Source organism: Phyllopteryx taeniolatus, chromosome 10, assembly GCF_024500385.1.
Source record: "Phyllopteryx taeniolatus isolate TA_2022b chromosome 10, UOR_Ptae_1.2, whole genome shotgun sequence".
Classification (NCBI taxonomy): Eukaryota; Metazoa; Chordata; class Actinopteri; order Syngnathiformes; family Syngnathidae; genus Phyllopteryx; species Phyllopteryx taeniolatus.
The window spans coordinates 26,905,326-26,919,090 of NC_084511.1; the positions used below are offsets into that span (position 1 = coordinate 26,905,326).

The 13,765-nt window shown below is 41.1% G+C and overlaps 1 protein-coding gene across 1 annotated transcript in view; it reads left to right on the plus strand.

Moving 5' to 3' along the window:
• The window catches only part of gpm6aa (glycoprotein M6Aa), a 28,164-nt gene extending 14,776 nt beyond the window's left edge, over positions 1-13,388 (plus strand). Inside the window, exons 3-8 of the mRNA XM_061788665.1 lie at positions 3,476-3,668; positions 4,365-4,521; positions 6,460-6,613; positions 6,762-6,838; positions 7,317-7,382; positions 9,644-13,388. Coding sequence (XP_061644649.1) covers positions 3,476-3,668; positions 4,365-4,521; positions 6,460-6,613; positions 6,762-6,838; positions 7,317-7,382; positions 9,644-9,796 — 800 coding nt within the window. The 3' untranslated portion in view covers positions 9,797-13,388. The remainder of the gene's footprint in view (positions 1-3,475; positions 3,669-4,364; positions 4,522-6,459; positions 6,614-6,761; positions 6,839-7,316; positions 7,383-9,643) is intronic.
• The last annotated feature ends 377 nt before the right edge of the window (positions 13,389-13,765 follow it).

Below are 13,765 nucleotides of genomic sequence, written 5' to 3' on the forward strand. Positions count from 1 at the left end.
AGAACAGGCCATCTTCATTGCCACGTCCATGATCTCTTTCATGTTGAGCATTTTAGCGCATAACGCTTGTTGGTGGATTATGCAATGGCAATTCAGGAAGTCTGGGAAAGCACCGTCCTGCCTGCACTCGGCAAGAAATCCATTGCGGGTGCTCCATCCGTGGTGATAGACACCAATTTGTACACCGGGAGCTGGGTTTTCTCGATAAAGTTTTTGAACGACTGAAATATGTCCTCTCCTCACGTCTTGTTGTTTCATGGGCAGTACTGTTAATCGCTCCTCTTTTGCAGTGATATCACTAAACAGCATACGAATGAAAATGCACATCTGGGCTGTGTCACTCACGTCCGTCGAGTCGTCCGACTGCAGTGAGGAACACTCCGTGCCATGGCTTCGCGTGGCTTCACAGCGCCTTGTAACCGTACTTCCTGACGGCTGGAGAGCTTTGATCAAAGATATTTGTATTATTATTTTTCAAGTCCCGGAACAATGCGTCAGCCGCTTCAACGATTGCCTCTTTTACCATCTCTCCTTCTTGGAAGGACTTGTTGTTCTTAACGATGACGTGACTCACCCGGAACAATGCTTCAGTGGCGGCGTTCGCTTTTGAAGTATGTAGTGTGAAAAATAACTGCTGTCCGGACAACTGGGATAACTGCTCCACATTTCCAAGAGAAAACACAGAGAGATAAAAATTGGAGGTAACTCACTGACTAGCTTGTTAGTTTTGACACAATTAGCGCCGTTGTTTGCGCGTGTGCGTGACAGAAAAGTGTCGGAAAAATTCTGATGTCATCGATTATATATGTATATCAATCAAGCGACGGGATGGATGATAGGCTGATGTCTTTTTTTTGTTTTTTATGTCACGCGATCGACGCATTGAGCAGCCGTGATTTACTTTCTCAACAGCCCTGTAATATTTCTTGCATTCATTTGGCTGTCTACGTCCTAAAAAATAGACAAATATATTGAGTTGGTTTTTTTGCATTTCTTTTTATTTCATTAAATAATAGATTTGTTGAAAATTAAGTCAAATAACCCAAAGAAACATACACTTCCCAATTGTTTTGTTTGATGACATCATGAATTATTTATGTGCGTAGACCTCCGCCAAGGCCCCACACACCCTGACAATACAGGCAACAATGTTGGAACACTCACTCACTTTTTTTAAATGAACTAATTGATCAACTGACTAACCAACCAACTTACTGATTAATTAACTAACTAATTGATTAGCTGACTAACTAAAACAACTTACTCAACAAACTGACTAGAAGACTAATTAACCAACTAACCAACAGACAAATTGACTAACAAACTGTCTAATTGACTAACTAATCCATTAACAGACGAATCAACTAAATGACTAATTGGCAAACTGACTGACTAACTAACAGACTTCTTGACCAACTGACAGACTAATTGACTATAACTGACTGACTAATAACTGTTAATCTGAATCATTTAGTTAATTGGATCACGGAATAATTTTTTTGTTCATCGCAGTTATATACTCTATGCAGATGTTTTGATTCTGTCATGAGCAGTTCGTTTTGCTGCCATTAAGGATGAAAACTGTTGATTAATATACATTTCATTGACTCGTATGGCTCTGCTGTGTAAATTTGAGAAAAGAAAGGGAGGGGAAAAAAACGCTAGCAAGTCCAATTTGTAGCTGATGTTATTGCATTCCTGGAGAGAAGTGGACTTTCTAAAAAGAATGAAACAGAGAAAAAGGCACATCCAACAACGGAGGCGCTGCAGTACAGTGCGCTGGGCGTGCTCGCAGATTAATCCGGTGCCAACCTGGAGCCGGGCCAACAGTGGCTACTTGATATTCTGCTCATATTCACAGCACAATTCGGAGCGACAGGTTGAGAAAGAGGAGGAGGACAAAGACGACTTTCGAAAAAGAGACTCTGAGAGCAGGAATCCTTGATTGACAATGCGGGAATCTTTCAAACAGGAAGAATCAGGACAACGTTTGTGTTCTATGCATCGACCGCAATAGGGAGGCGTCCGGAGTCGACGGACGGCGTTGTTAATTCATTGCGGCGCACCGATCGTAGGCCCCCGAGAGCTGATAAATTGCTGATCGAGTTTCGCAGCGGAAATAAACCCAACCGTTGCGTTAAGCTGATAAACGACAGAGGCCATGTGTCAACACTTCCTTCTAATCACCAAAACGTAACCACAGCATGCTTTTTTTGCCCCCGAAAATAGAAAAGGTAAATGAAAAATGTGCCAACCGGCAGTAAACTGTGAATCGTAGGGACTAAAGAAAAAAAAAGGTATAGACCCTTGTCTCAAACAAAATTCCATAGGCTCGCTACTGCTGACAACCTCAGTAAGCATCATGTTTAGCATTAGCAGACTATTAAAGCCGATATTATATGAAATAACGCATACGTTGTGGTGAATAGTTACACTGTATAGAGCATTTACCTCAAAAATAATTAGAGTTTATCTTTTAATATGTGACGTCGGTTGAAGTTGAAGCGCTGGACGTCTATTATCTATCTGTCGAGGATACCTGCTTCCTTTCGGGGTCATTTGGGCAAATTCCCCAGTTCCTGTTCAATTTGGGGTCTGGGTCCTCGAGACTTTTTCGTGTGTCCTGTTATGATAGACATGTCCACCCAATTGCATAATGATCGGTGAAACTTGCATCTAGTTTTGTCAAGCGTTCCGTGAATCATCAAAATGATCCCCTAACGTTAGATGCTTTAGGCAAAAAAACGAAATCGTAATTTATTGTCACCGATCTGTCTCCGATACCTCAGCAAAAACCCTGGAAATGCACAAACCCAAATGGCAGACTGTATCTTGATTTTTATTTTTATTTTTTTTTGTATTTTTTTACTTTCCAGGAGTTGATACTGAGTGTGTTTTGGGGGCTCTGGCTCTAAAAAAAATGAAATTGCAGTCTAAACGTACCCTCAGAGACTGACAACAATTAGCAGACTTCCCTGGAGCGGATTGAATTTGGGCAAATCAGTGCTTTGCCCTGCCTACGACCCGACCCCACATACTCGAGGAAAGTCTTGGCATAGAAGACGAATGAGGTTAAAGGTTCACAATGTAAAATGCCAAGCGGTGGTATAAAATGTCAGCCTGGCGTGTTGGGTTAAACAACCGACAGAACAAATTAAAGGCACAAAGCCAGGATGCAGAAGAAAAATCGGAACTAGCTGGTGAATGGTGTGCGGCTTTAAATACTCTTGATAGTCGGAGAATACACTTGTCGGCACTCGTATATCAGCCACAAAATGAACTGTGGCCTACTTTCCCTCTCCACTTGATGGATTGTTTTCTGTTGTGCATGGGTGCCTGCCAACTGGGCTTTGAATTTGGGAGATTTGAATGGCCAAACTGTGTTATACTGTCAGAGTGAAGCTACAGCATCAACTATTCTTTTAGTCCCTGTTGACTGACCTTTTTTTTTTTTTTTTTTTTTGGGTGCGTTTAGGGTGCCTGGAGTGCTGCATCAAATGCCTGGGCGGGATCCCCTACCCGTCGCTCATAGCCACCATCTTGCTGTACGCCGGCGTGGCTCTGTTCTGCGGCTGTGGCCACGAGGCTCTTTCCGGAACCGTCACCATCCTCCAGAATTACTTTGAGGTGGTGCGCAGCCCCATGGACGCACTGGACGTCTTCACTATGTGAGTCAAAAAAGCCTCATGTTTGGAACATAATAGCTAACGTATAGGAAGGGGAGCGGTAAATAAACACAGTGCCGCTCTGCCTCTGGCTTGCGGACGTCAGGGCGAGCGTCACGTTTTAGGAGGTACGTCGAACTTGCGTGAAACAATATCACGCAAGTAGCAGCAGTTAAACAGCCCCTGCCCAGCTATTGAGACGGGGTCGAGAAATGCCACTATTTGTCCATTTATACAGTAGCGTAATAATTCATCCTGTTCCAACTGTTACTGTTGCACTTGTCTACATCCTTTGATTCCCAAAAAGAAGACAAACTATCGATGTTGTACCTCCCTAAATACAGGACAAATGATTGATGAAGACAAACTTGTGATGTTGCACATTCCTAAAAAGAAGACAATGATTGATGTGAAACTTTACGAAAAGAAGACAACCCCAAATGGTTATTTTTGCGCTTTCAGGCGTGTCTCCTTCTTATGATAGACATGTCCATCCAATTTCTTGTCGGTCGGTGAAACTGATGTCAGGGGCTAATTCTTTCTAACTTTAAGCACCAAACACGCAAACATTATTTCCTTTTTCATGCATGTGCAATTTCTAACATTACCAAAATCATTGAAAGCGTGAGTGGCATACGGAAGACTAACTTGGTAGCTCTGCACATTTTTTAGCGTGATTCAAATGTTATTTATTTCCAGGATCGACATCATCAAGTACGTGATCTACGGAGTGGCCTCAGCCTTCTTCGTCTACGGCATCCTGTTGATGGTGGAGGGCTTCTTCACCAGCGGGGCCATCAAAGACCTCTACGGAGACTTCAAGATCACCACCTGCGGACGCTGCGTCAGCGCTTGGGTGGGTTATGGCGTATAGCCCAAAACGTGCATGTCTACAATATGTGCAATTATTTTCTTTTCATAATGAAATAATTGACATTCTCATTTAAAAATTGTACTATTTATATTTGATGACATATAATTACCCAATTATTCAGAAAATCAATAATACATTTAATGAAAGCATTTAATTAAATAAATAGTTCCAAACACTTTATAAATTAAAATTGTTTATTTGACTACTTTATTATCCACCATAAATCAATTTACTGAATACTTAAGAAGAGAAATCCTTTTTAAATTGACTATTTACAAGAAATCAATTACCGGTAACTAATTATTATTTCATTTTGATGAAATACAAAGTATTTCATGAGATTAATTAATTTTTTAAAAAGAAATTGGATGGACAAAATCTCAAGCGCAAAAATAACAATTTGGGGTCGTCTTCTTTTCGGAAAGTGTAACAGCAATCATGTTCTTCTTTTTAAAATGCAGCCCTATGGCGGGCACAAGCCAGTGCAAAGGGTAGGCCATTTATCCGACCCAAGCCCGGATAAATGCAGCGGGTTGCGTCAGGGAGGGCATCCGGCTTCAAACAAATATGAGCGTTCATCCAAAGACTTCTGTACCGGATCGGTACAATTCAGCGACGAAGGGTCGAAGTCGAAGAAGGAAGAAGTGGAAAGCGGGTTCTTCGGCAGAAAGCCCACAGCACGTCGTTTGTAATAGAAAACATATACTGTAGATTTGCACTATTAACATCGCTAACTGGATCAAGTTTGCAGCTCATCTATCGCATCCGCAAGAAAATGAGCGAAAATGAACAAAAATAATGCCACGTTGGTATTAAATGCGTTCCAGCTTTATAATTACATTGAGGCCCAAATCATTCAATTACCAGGACGTGACGTTAATGAAATATGTCGTATTGAGGAGCCGGAACGTAACGGGATTATGTCAGCCGTGAAATGAGTTTGCCGATCTGCAGTTGTCTGCGGGGGAGGCAGAGGAAGTGCTCAGGTTTTTTTAAGATGTCGCAGTTGGAGCTAACGTCAAATTTATCTTGTTGCACTAATGCTGAGAAACATATTTTACACTAATGCTATCGATTAATACAGATAGATACTTAATTCATCCCATGAGGGAACATAAATATTTAATTATATTATTAGGGCATCTATTCTTCACCCCCAAATAGCTCATTTTGCATTTTTTTAAAAATTTTTGTGACATCTAAGAAAAGCAATGAAGTGGTGATGACGTCATAGTGTAGTAGCGCAGTTACGATGTTATTGCCTTTGCCACCATGGGGCATATTTGTGCGTTAATTCGGAATTACTGTGGGATGCTATGATGAATTTACCCGCATTATTGGCTTGGGAACAAAAACCCCCCCAAAAATCTTTTAAAACAAAGGCGTTACTGCGTCTGCTGATCACTGCCACCGGGGGGCATATTTGTTTGTTAACTGGGGATTTGTATAGTATGCTGTGATCTGTTGACTAGAATTGTTGTTATTAAAAAAAACCATTATAATCATTATATATTGTCATGAAGCAATTACATTATTGTCTCTGCTAATAACTGCCTCCAGGAGGCATATTTGCGCATTACATGGGATTTCTGTAGTATTTTGCAATGTACAGTTAACCTCCGCCTATTTGCAGTTTGCTATTCACCAATTCACCGATGCACGTTTTGTCTGTAGAAACTATCCTCAGTTATTTGCCAAAAAACACAACTCTTCATAATGTTTGTTCTCTTTCTAAAACACCACAAGATGGCGCCAAAGCCCTGGCCAATAGGAAAAGCAGTAATTCGTGTCAAGGAAGTACTTTGTATGTCGAAGTTATAGCTCTGCACTATTCTGAGGGCTTCGGTGTAAAACAGCCAAACATCTAACAGTAAAACAATCCAACACTAACACTCCATAAAAGCGTTTGTGTTGTTTCAGTTCATCATGCTGACGTACGTCTTCATGCTGGCCTGGCTCGGTGTGACGGCGTTTACCTCCCTGCCCGTCTTCATCTACTTCAACATCTGGAGCATTTGCCAAAACGCCACCGTGCTGGAGGGAACCTCGCTCTGCCTGGACCCGCGCCAATATGGTAGGGATGACTAATCTCGTCAAAACGTTGAATGCCTCATTTCATTTCTTTGGAATTTCTACAATAACACTCGCAGTCCATTAGCAGCCTTAGTCAAGCGTCCGTGCAGCCGTTGACTAATTGGAGCCTGGTTTGTATTACATTGCAGGTATAGTGGCTATTAACGAAGCTAAGACAGTGTGCGCTGGATCCGAGAAGTTCTACAGGATGTGCGAATCCAATGAGGTGAGCTTGAAAGAGTGTCGTGGTAGACGCCAAATTAAATGGCAGTAGGTTATTACCACTAGCTCGAGTCACTTGCATGAAGAAATGGTGGGATTTGATACAAATGTGATATTTAACTAACAAGAATACCATGATAAAGTGCAACTACTGATTTATTGGGGGGAAACACAGAAGGGAAAACCTAGAGGGACCTCTTTTTTTCAAATTAAACATGCATTACAACCCAAAAATCAACTGTTCTTTCTTAAGAGTTCTTTCATAATCGCCACCAACTATCTTAAAAAAACAAAAACATGATTATTAGTTAGCTTTTTGATAGAACTCTTGATGCTCATGAACATAGAGCATCATGGTTTCATTCTTATGCTTACCTTGGCTTTTAACTAAAAGATAGCAAAGTAAATGAACGTGTACAGCATCGACAAAGAGAATCCCTGAAAGCCAACATTGTGGTGGTTTATTTTTTGTTTTGCTGCAGCTGGACATGACATTTCACCTGTTCATCTGCGCCCTCGCTGGAGCAGGAGCCGCTGTCATCGCTATGGTATGACGCCACTTAAAAGACCATGAGTGCACAATCATCGCACCATGAAGCCATCCATCCATCCATCCTCTGACCAAGTCAGCTGACTTTTTGACACCATGAACTACAGCGTACCGTGCTGTACTGTATCCCGACTTTCCAGCTGAAGCAAACACGGCTTGTGCGTTTCTCCGTGAACCCACCGATAATGAGACACAACTACATCTTAAATGATGTGCTGGCATTCCCAGATTAATTTCTGATCGGAGAATAGTGCTTGTCATCAAACTCAGTCACAGTGTAGCTTCATAACATTTTCTGGCCCCATGTCTCTAATTTCACACGACTTGTGTGTCTATCGGTGTGAAAGAAAAATGATTCCACAGGTTTGAAGGTGACTGATCTGAAATCTTTCATCTGAACCTCTGGATATTTAGTTGTATTCAATTATGATAGACATGCTGCTGCTCAGGTTTTGAAAGTGCATGTGACGCGCTCCATTATTTAACCTGGTCCGCCGAGCATAGACATTATCAAGGGTCGCAAATATTTGCTAAATTAATTTAAATGGGTTCATTAAATGTATATTTTCATTTATTTGATATGCATTTCTCTCATGAAATAATACAATTAAATAAAATACATTTAACAAATGTTGGTTTATTTGAATAACAAATGGGTGAATTATTTGTAATTATATTCTAAATAATTAAGTGGGAATGAATGTTTTGAACCAGACATGTTTTTGGAATGTGGGAGGAAGCCTGGAGTGCCGGCAGAAAACCCACGCAAACACTGTGATAACATGCAAACTCCCCACAGAAGATTTAAACCCAGAAACCTTCGACAGCAGGCAATAATAAGGCGGCACGGTGGACGACTGGTTAGCACGTCTGCCTCACAGTTGTGGGCAGCGGGATTCAAATCCCAGGCCCGCCTGTGTGGAGTTTGCTTGTTCTCCCCGTGCCTGGCTGGGTTTTATCTGTGCACTCTCAAAAACATGCATGGTAGGTTAATTGACAACTCTAAATTGCCCGTAGGTGTGAATGTGAGTGCCGATGGTTGTGCCCTGCGATTGGCTAGCGACCGGTTCAGGGTGTACCCCGCCTCCCGCCCGAAGATAGCTGGGATAGATAGGCTCCAGCAGCCCGCAACCCTGGTGAGGAGAAGCGCTAAAGAAAATGGATGGATGGGTAACCAAATAACAAATCTCTGTTGTTGCTGGTGGGCAGTTTGGGGGTATCAGATTGCCGTTAATCTGCTAGAAGGCATTTTGGCGCAGTGAACCAACGCCATTTGTCTGCCTCCCTCCCCTCCTTTCTTTCGGAGGGGGGGGGGGGGTTGGCATGTCACAGCGTCGTCATGGAAACAGCAAAAAGAAAGGCGACGCGACGGTCGCAAATGCGCCCGCTATATCATTTCCGAAGAGCTATTTTCTCTGAATTAGTAAGTGTTGATGATGTGGCTGAAAATATTATTAGGCATCCAATTTCCCAGAGAGGAAATGAATTCATTGGGGATTAGACCTTCTTAAAAACATCGTCGCTGTAATTTATGTCATTTAGAACGAAAATATGGTCAAACAAACGCAATCCGTTACATGCAACCAATGTTAGTTAGTCTGTTTGCTCAGGTGCCAAAGCAATTCACCTAATGTGAAAATAATGTGTGTAAAAGAACACTTCAATGCAATTCAACATGTTCACTCCGTGCTGCATTGCTATGGAAACTCGTGCCCAAGAGTGCAGCCCGCTTTATGCTGCCGCCTCCTGGATTGTTATGGAAGTCCCCTAAAAAGTCCCAACAAGCATGATCGGTTCATTTTAGGTACATGCTTAAGTAAGTTTTCCTATGTAGAGAGTTTAAAATGAGTGAGAGGAATTGTTTTCCTCTCAATACCAAAGACTATTTGTCCTATTTTTCTTGTTCATGGTGGATGTCGGACTGCGACAAGACAAGTAGGTTTCTTTCTGTCCATGGCACATGTTTCCAAAGACCCCCTCATAATCCTAACACCGATTCAACATATCATCAGATCATCTTCTAGAGACGTCCAATAATCGATGCCTTGACCATTTTCTGAGCAGTTTGGGGCAGGGAAAAATCATCTGAACACACCCCACAACAAGATAATCGCTCAGGAACATCTTCTGATGATCGATTATCAATATTTGTGAGCCCGTGTTAGAGTGCTCCTCCTGATGAAGTGGAAGAAAATAAAGGTATGGAATTTGTTCCATCCCAAAATGACGGGCTTTCTCGTTTTTGCCATTTCCCTCCAGATCCACTACTTGATGGTGCTGTCGGCCAACTGGGCCTACGTGAAGGACGCGTGCCGGATGCAGAAGTACGAGGACATCAAGTCCAAGGAGGAGCAGGAGCTTCACGACATCCACTCCACTCGCTCCAAGGAACGACTCAACGCTTATACATAAAAAGCCAAGTGGGACGGGGGGACACTCCCGGGTGGGCGTGTCCGCCAATGTCGCTGGTGCATCACATGACAATGTGGTTTGAGCGGGGGTACGCCTCAGCCGCAAACAACATTTCAGCTAACAAAAAGAAGCCCCTTTACCTCTCGTGGCCGGTGTTTGTTATCATTATGGCAGTTGTTGAAATATGACACCAATCGTTTAGTGCCGAGTAGTAGTTGTAGTGTAGTTTGTAGAATCACGAGTAGCACTAGGACCACTTTTTTACTATTATTCTTTTTTACACTTTACGCTTAGGAAATAATTAATTTGCTAAGCCTCTTTTTGTTTCTCCTTTGCTCCTAATCCTCCTGTTACGATTGTTCACGGGTCAGTGTGACCTGCTGCATATTTGATTTGATTTGACATACCATGTAGATATAAAAAAATATTACAAAAAATATATCTTTTTTTAGTTTGTTTTTTTTAGATTTCAACCTTCCTGTTAGGTTACTTTCTTTGGAACACCAAATATTTACATGGTTCAATGTGACCTGCTACATGTTTAGTCATTTAAAAAAAAAAAAAAAGACTGATTTCAAAACTAATAAAAAAAAATAGAAGTACAAAAATAAAGCCAGCAAAATAATAATTATTTTTTTTTTTACACTTTTTAATTATTTTCTTACATTTTTAAACTTTAAAATAGGTCAATTTGACCTGCTGCATATTTAACCAACAATTTAATTAAATTCAAAAAAATATTAAAACAAGAAATCGAAGAAAAGAAAATCTCTTTTTAACCCTCCTGTTATGTTAGTTTCTTTGCAACACCAAAAATGTTCCTGGGTCAATGTGACCCACTACTTGTTTAAATATAAATTTAAAAAAATATGTGTAAAAATATACGGCACGGTCGACTTGTTACAACAGCTGGCTCACAGTTCCGGGGTTCAAACCCCGGCCCCGCCTGTGTGGAGTTTGCATGTTCTTCCCGTGCCTGCGCGGGTTTTCTCCGGGCACTCCGGTTTCCTCTTTCATCCCCAAAACATGCATGGCACGTTGATTGAAGACTCTAAATTGCCTGCAGGTGTGAATGTGAGTGCGAATGGTCATTTGTCTCCATGTGCGCTGCAAATAGCTGGTGACCTGTTCAGTGTGTACCCCCACTTTTGTGCAAAATCAGCTGGGGTAAGGTGCCAGCACACCCGCGGCACTTTTGTGCAAAATCAGCTGGGGTAAGGTGCCAGCACACCCGCGGCCCGAGTGAAGATATGCGGTTCAGCGAATGAATGGATATGTACAAATTAGAAGAAGGAAAAAATCAGGCAAACACTTAGTTTCAGTCTTTTCTTCTTTTCTTTTTTTTTAATTTACTTCGATTTTCAAACAGTAAAATGTGTCAATTTGACCCACAATATAACAGGAGGTTTAAGATATTTTTGAGTTCTAGGGTGAAGCATGACTTATTCTTGCTTCACGAGGAGGTCAGCAGGGGCTTTAAAAAGGTTCTCAAGCACATTTCTCATCTCATGTGTGATATCGATGTACTGTATGTGAATGACTTATGTATAGTAAAAAAATTTTTTTTTTTAAAAAATAGTAAAATGTTTGCCAGGAATTGAAACCACTAATCACAATACAGTACCTATTTTATATTTTAAGATAGATAAAAAAATAGCGACTCAACAATGAATACCAAAATCAATCAATGACTCGCTAGGTGTGCCAAGCCTGTTAAACAGGGAAATTATTTTTTTGATTGATATACATATATATAAAAAATGGGATTAAATTAGCGAGAAAGTGATCATATATCTCTGAACTGTGAATGATTCCATTGTCACTAAAGCACATACTCTCATAAGCTACTGTTATGATTATGACTGATAATACTGATAATAAATTCCGTTGTCGTTGTTGTTGTTTTTTTGCAGACTGCACTGTATATAGTGATATTTCAAAGCATTCCAATGTGTGGTTAAGCACTGCAATGGGAGAATAATTGCGTTGGTCCACTGAAAGGAGACATATTATGCTATATTATGTTTTGGTGGGGCTGTTCTCTGTCTCATGCAAATTCTTTCATTGCCTTGATGACTGGGCACGCGTTCCGAAAAGGCTTAAAACTTTAAAGACCCCCCCACCCCCCCTAGTGATGATTTAATATAAAAAAAATGTGTTTTAAAAAGGACTATCAACAAATTTAGCCAGTTTTTGTAGCGTTATTGGAGGCTCCCTCCTCATCCAGACATGAAATGAATGCCTCTTGCTCAAAGGTACCGCTGGCTAATTTAACAACAGGTCAAGCTCTATCGTATTTTCCCTCGTGGAGTCAACACTTCCCAATTACATCCAATTAAATCCACGAGGCCAACTTGGTTGAACATTCAATATGCAGCTGATCGGAATCTATCGCTGGAACACTGTTCACGTTTCTGTGCTAACACTGCAGCTCGGCTTAACTTTTTAGTTTTGATATGGTTGTGTTTCCGTGTTTTGTCGCGTGTCACTTGAAAATCAGCCAAGTATTAGCTGGAAAAATTTGCGTGGGGGAGAAATTCTATTAATTAGACAAATTGAGACACTCGCTCGCAGACACATTTTCAGAAATGTGGCAGTTAGCAGAAGCTAATGCTGAAGAGACTCTTAGCTAATGCTAATCTGTGCTAACACTGCAGCTCTGCTTACGTTTTGGCTTTGTCGTGATTCCCTGCAGTCCGGCGGCAGGGACCCCGGCCGTCATTGAAAAATGGCGGATCTTCACGCAGCCTAGCCACGAGGTCATGGGCAGTGAACACTGCTTGGGGTGGGATTATGTCATTTAGATGAGCTGTTACATCATATTGGCAAAATCAATTTCACACTTGCCGGGTCGGTAGTCGCTCCAGAGACCCAACTTCAGCGTACACAAATAATGAAAAGTCAATTTTCCATAATATGCCTCCTTTAAGTGTTCTTTACTGTAGACACCGATGGTCTGACAAGAGGAAACCTGACAGCTGATTGGCTGGTGGGAAAAAAAAACACAAAAAATACGATTATTATCAGTGTTTCGTAGACTCATACGACCATTTTCTGTGCTCCGAGTTGGAAAACTGTACTGTTAGTAAAGACTGTGACTGTAGATGTTATTCGTGGCATGGATATGCATTAATATAGTCGGGTTGACTCAAAAGGTTACCTTCATCTCACATCTTTGTTTTTAAATTGATTTTGACACTTTTTGCCTGTCTTGCTGGATCAGCCCCTTTGTTTCAATGTGCAGTACTAACCCTTCCATATAAACATGCTTCATGCTACTGATATAGAGATGTAGTCGTTTTGAGTTGTTTTGATTTTGTTTGTGATGCGGAAACGTCCTAAAGCTTGATACTTGTAGTCATAATGAGCCCTCTCTCTCTTTCTCTCTCTCTCCTCTCAACTTTCTCCTTGTATTTGTCTTTTGTACTTTCACCACCGATGCTTCGTAGCAGGCTTTTAAAAAAAAAAAAAAAAAAAGGGAAAAAAGTTGGATTTGTTTTGTATACATCCATGTGCCAACAGCTTGAAATGGCTTATTTGACCTGTATGATCAAATTTGCTTGCGTCAATAAAATTCACTTGTGTACTTGTTGATGAAGAGGTGATGTTGTTGGTAGATGGCCATTTTAAAATGAGTGACTGCAATGTAACCCACTAGATGTCGCTGTTGTCTCCATTTCATTGCAAATGCAAAAGGCTGGAGGCTAAATAGCCCGAAAAAGCTCACCTCATAAAATTGCAGCATTCAATTAGCACTCATAATACAAGGAATTCTCTACCAGTACATATTGACATTATTTAATGAAAGTAATAAAGAAGCTCATTTGTGAGAATCCCCTATGAGAAGCATTTCACACCAAAATGTACAACTTCCTGTTCAATTGCGGGCATGTGTCCTTGAGACTTTTTCATGCGTCCTGTTATGACAGACATGTCCACCAAGTTGTTTATTGATCTGTGAAATTGGCG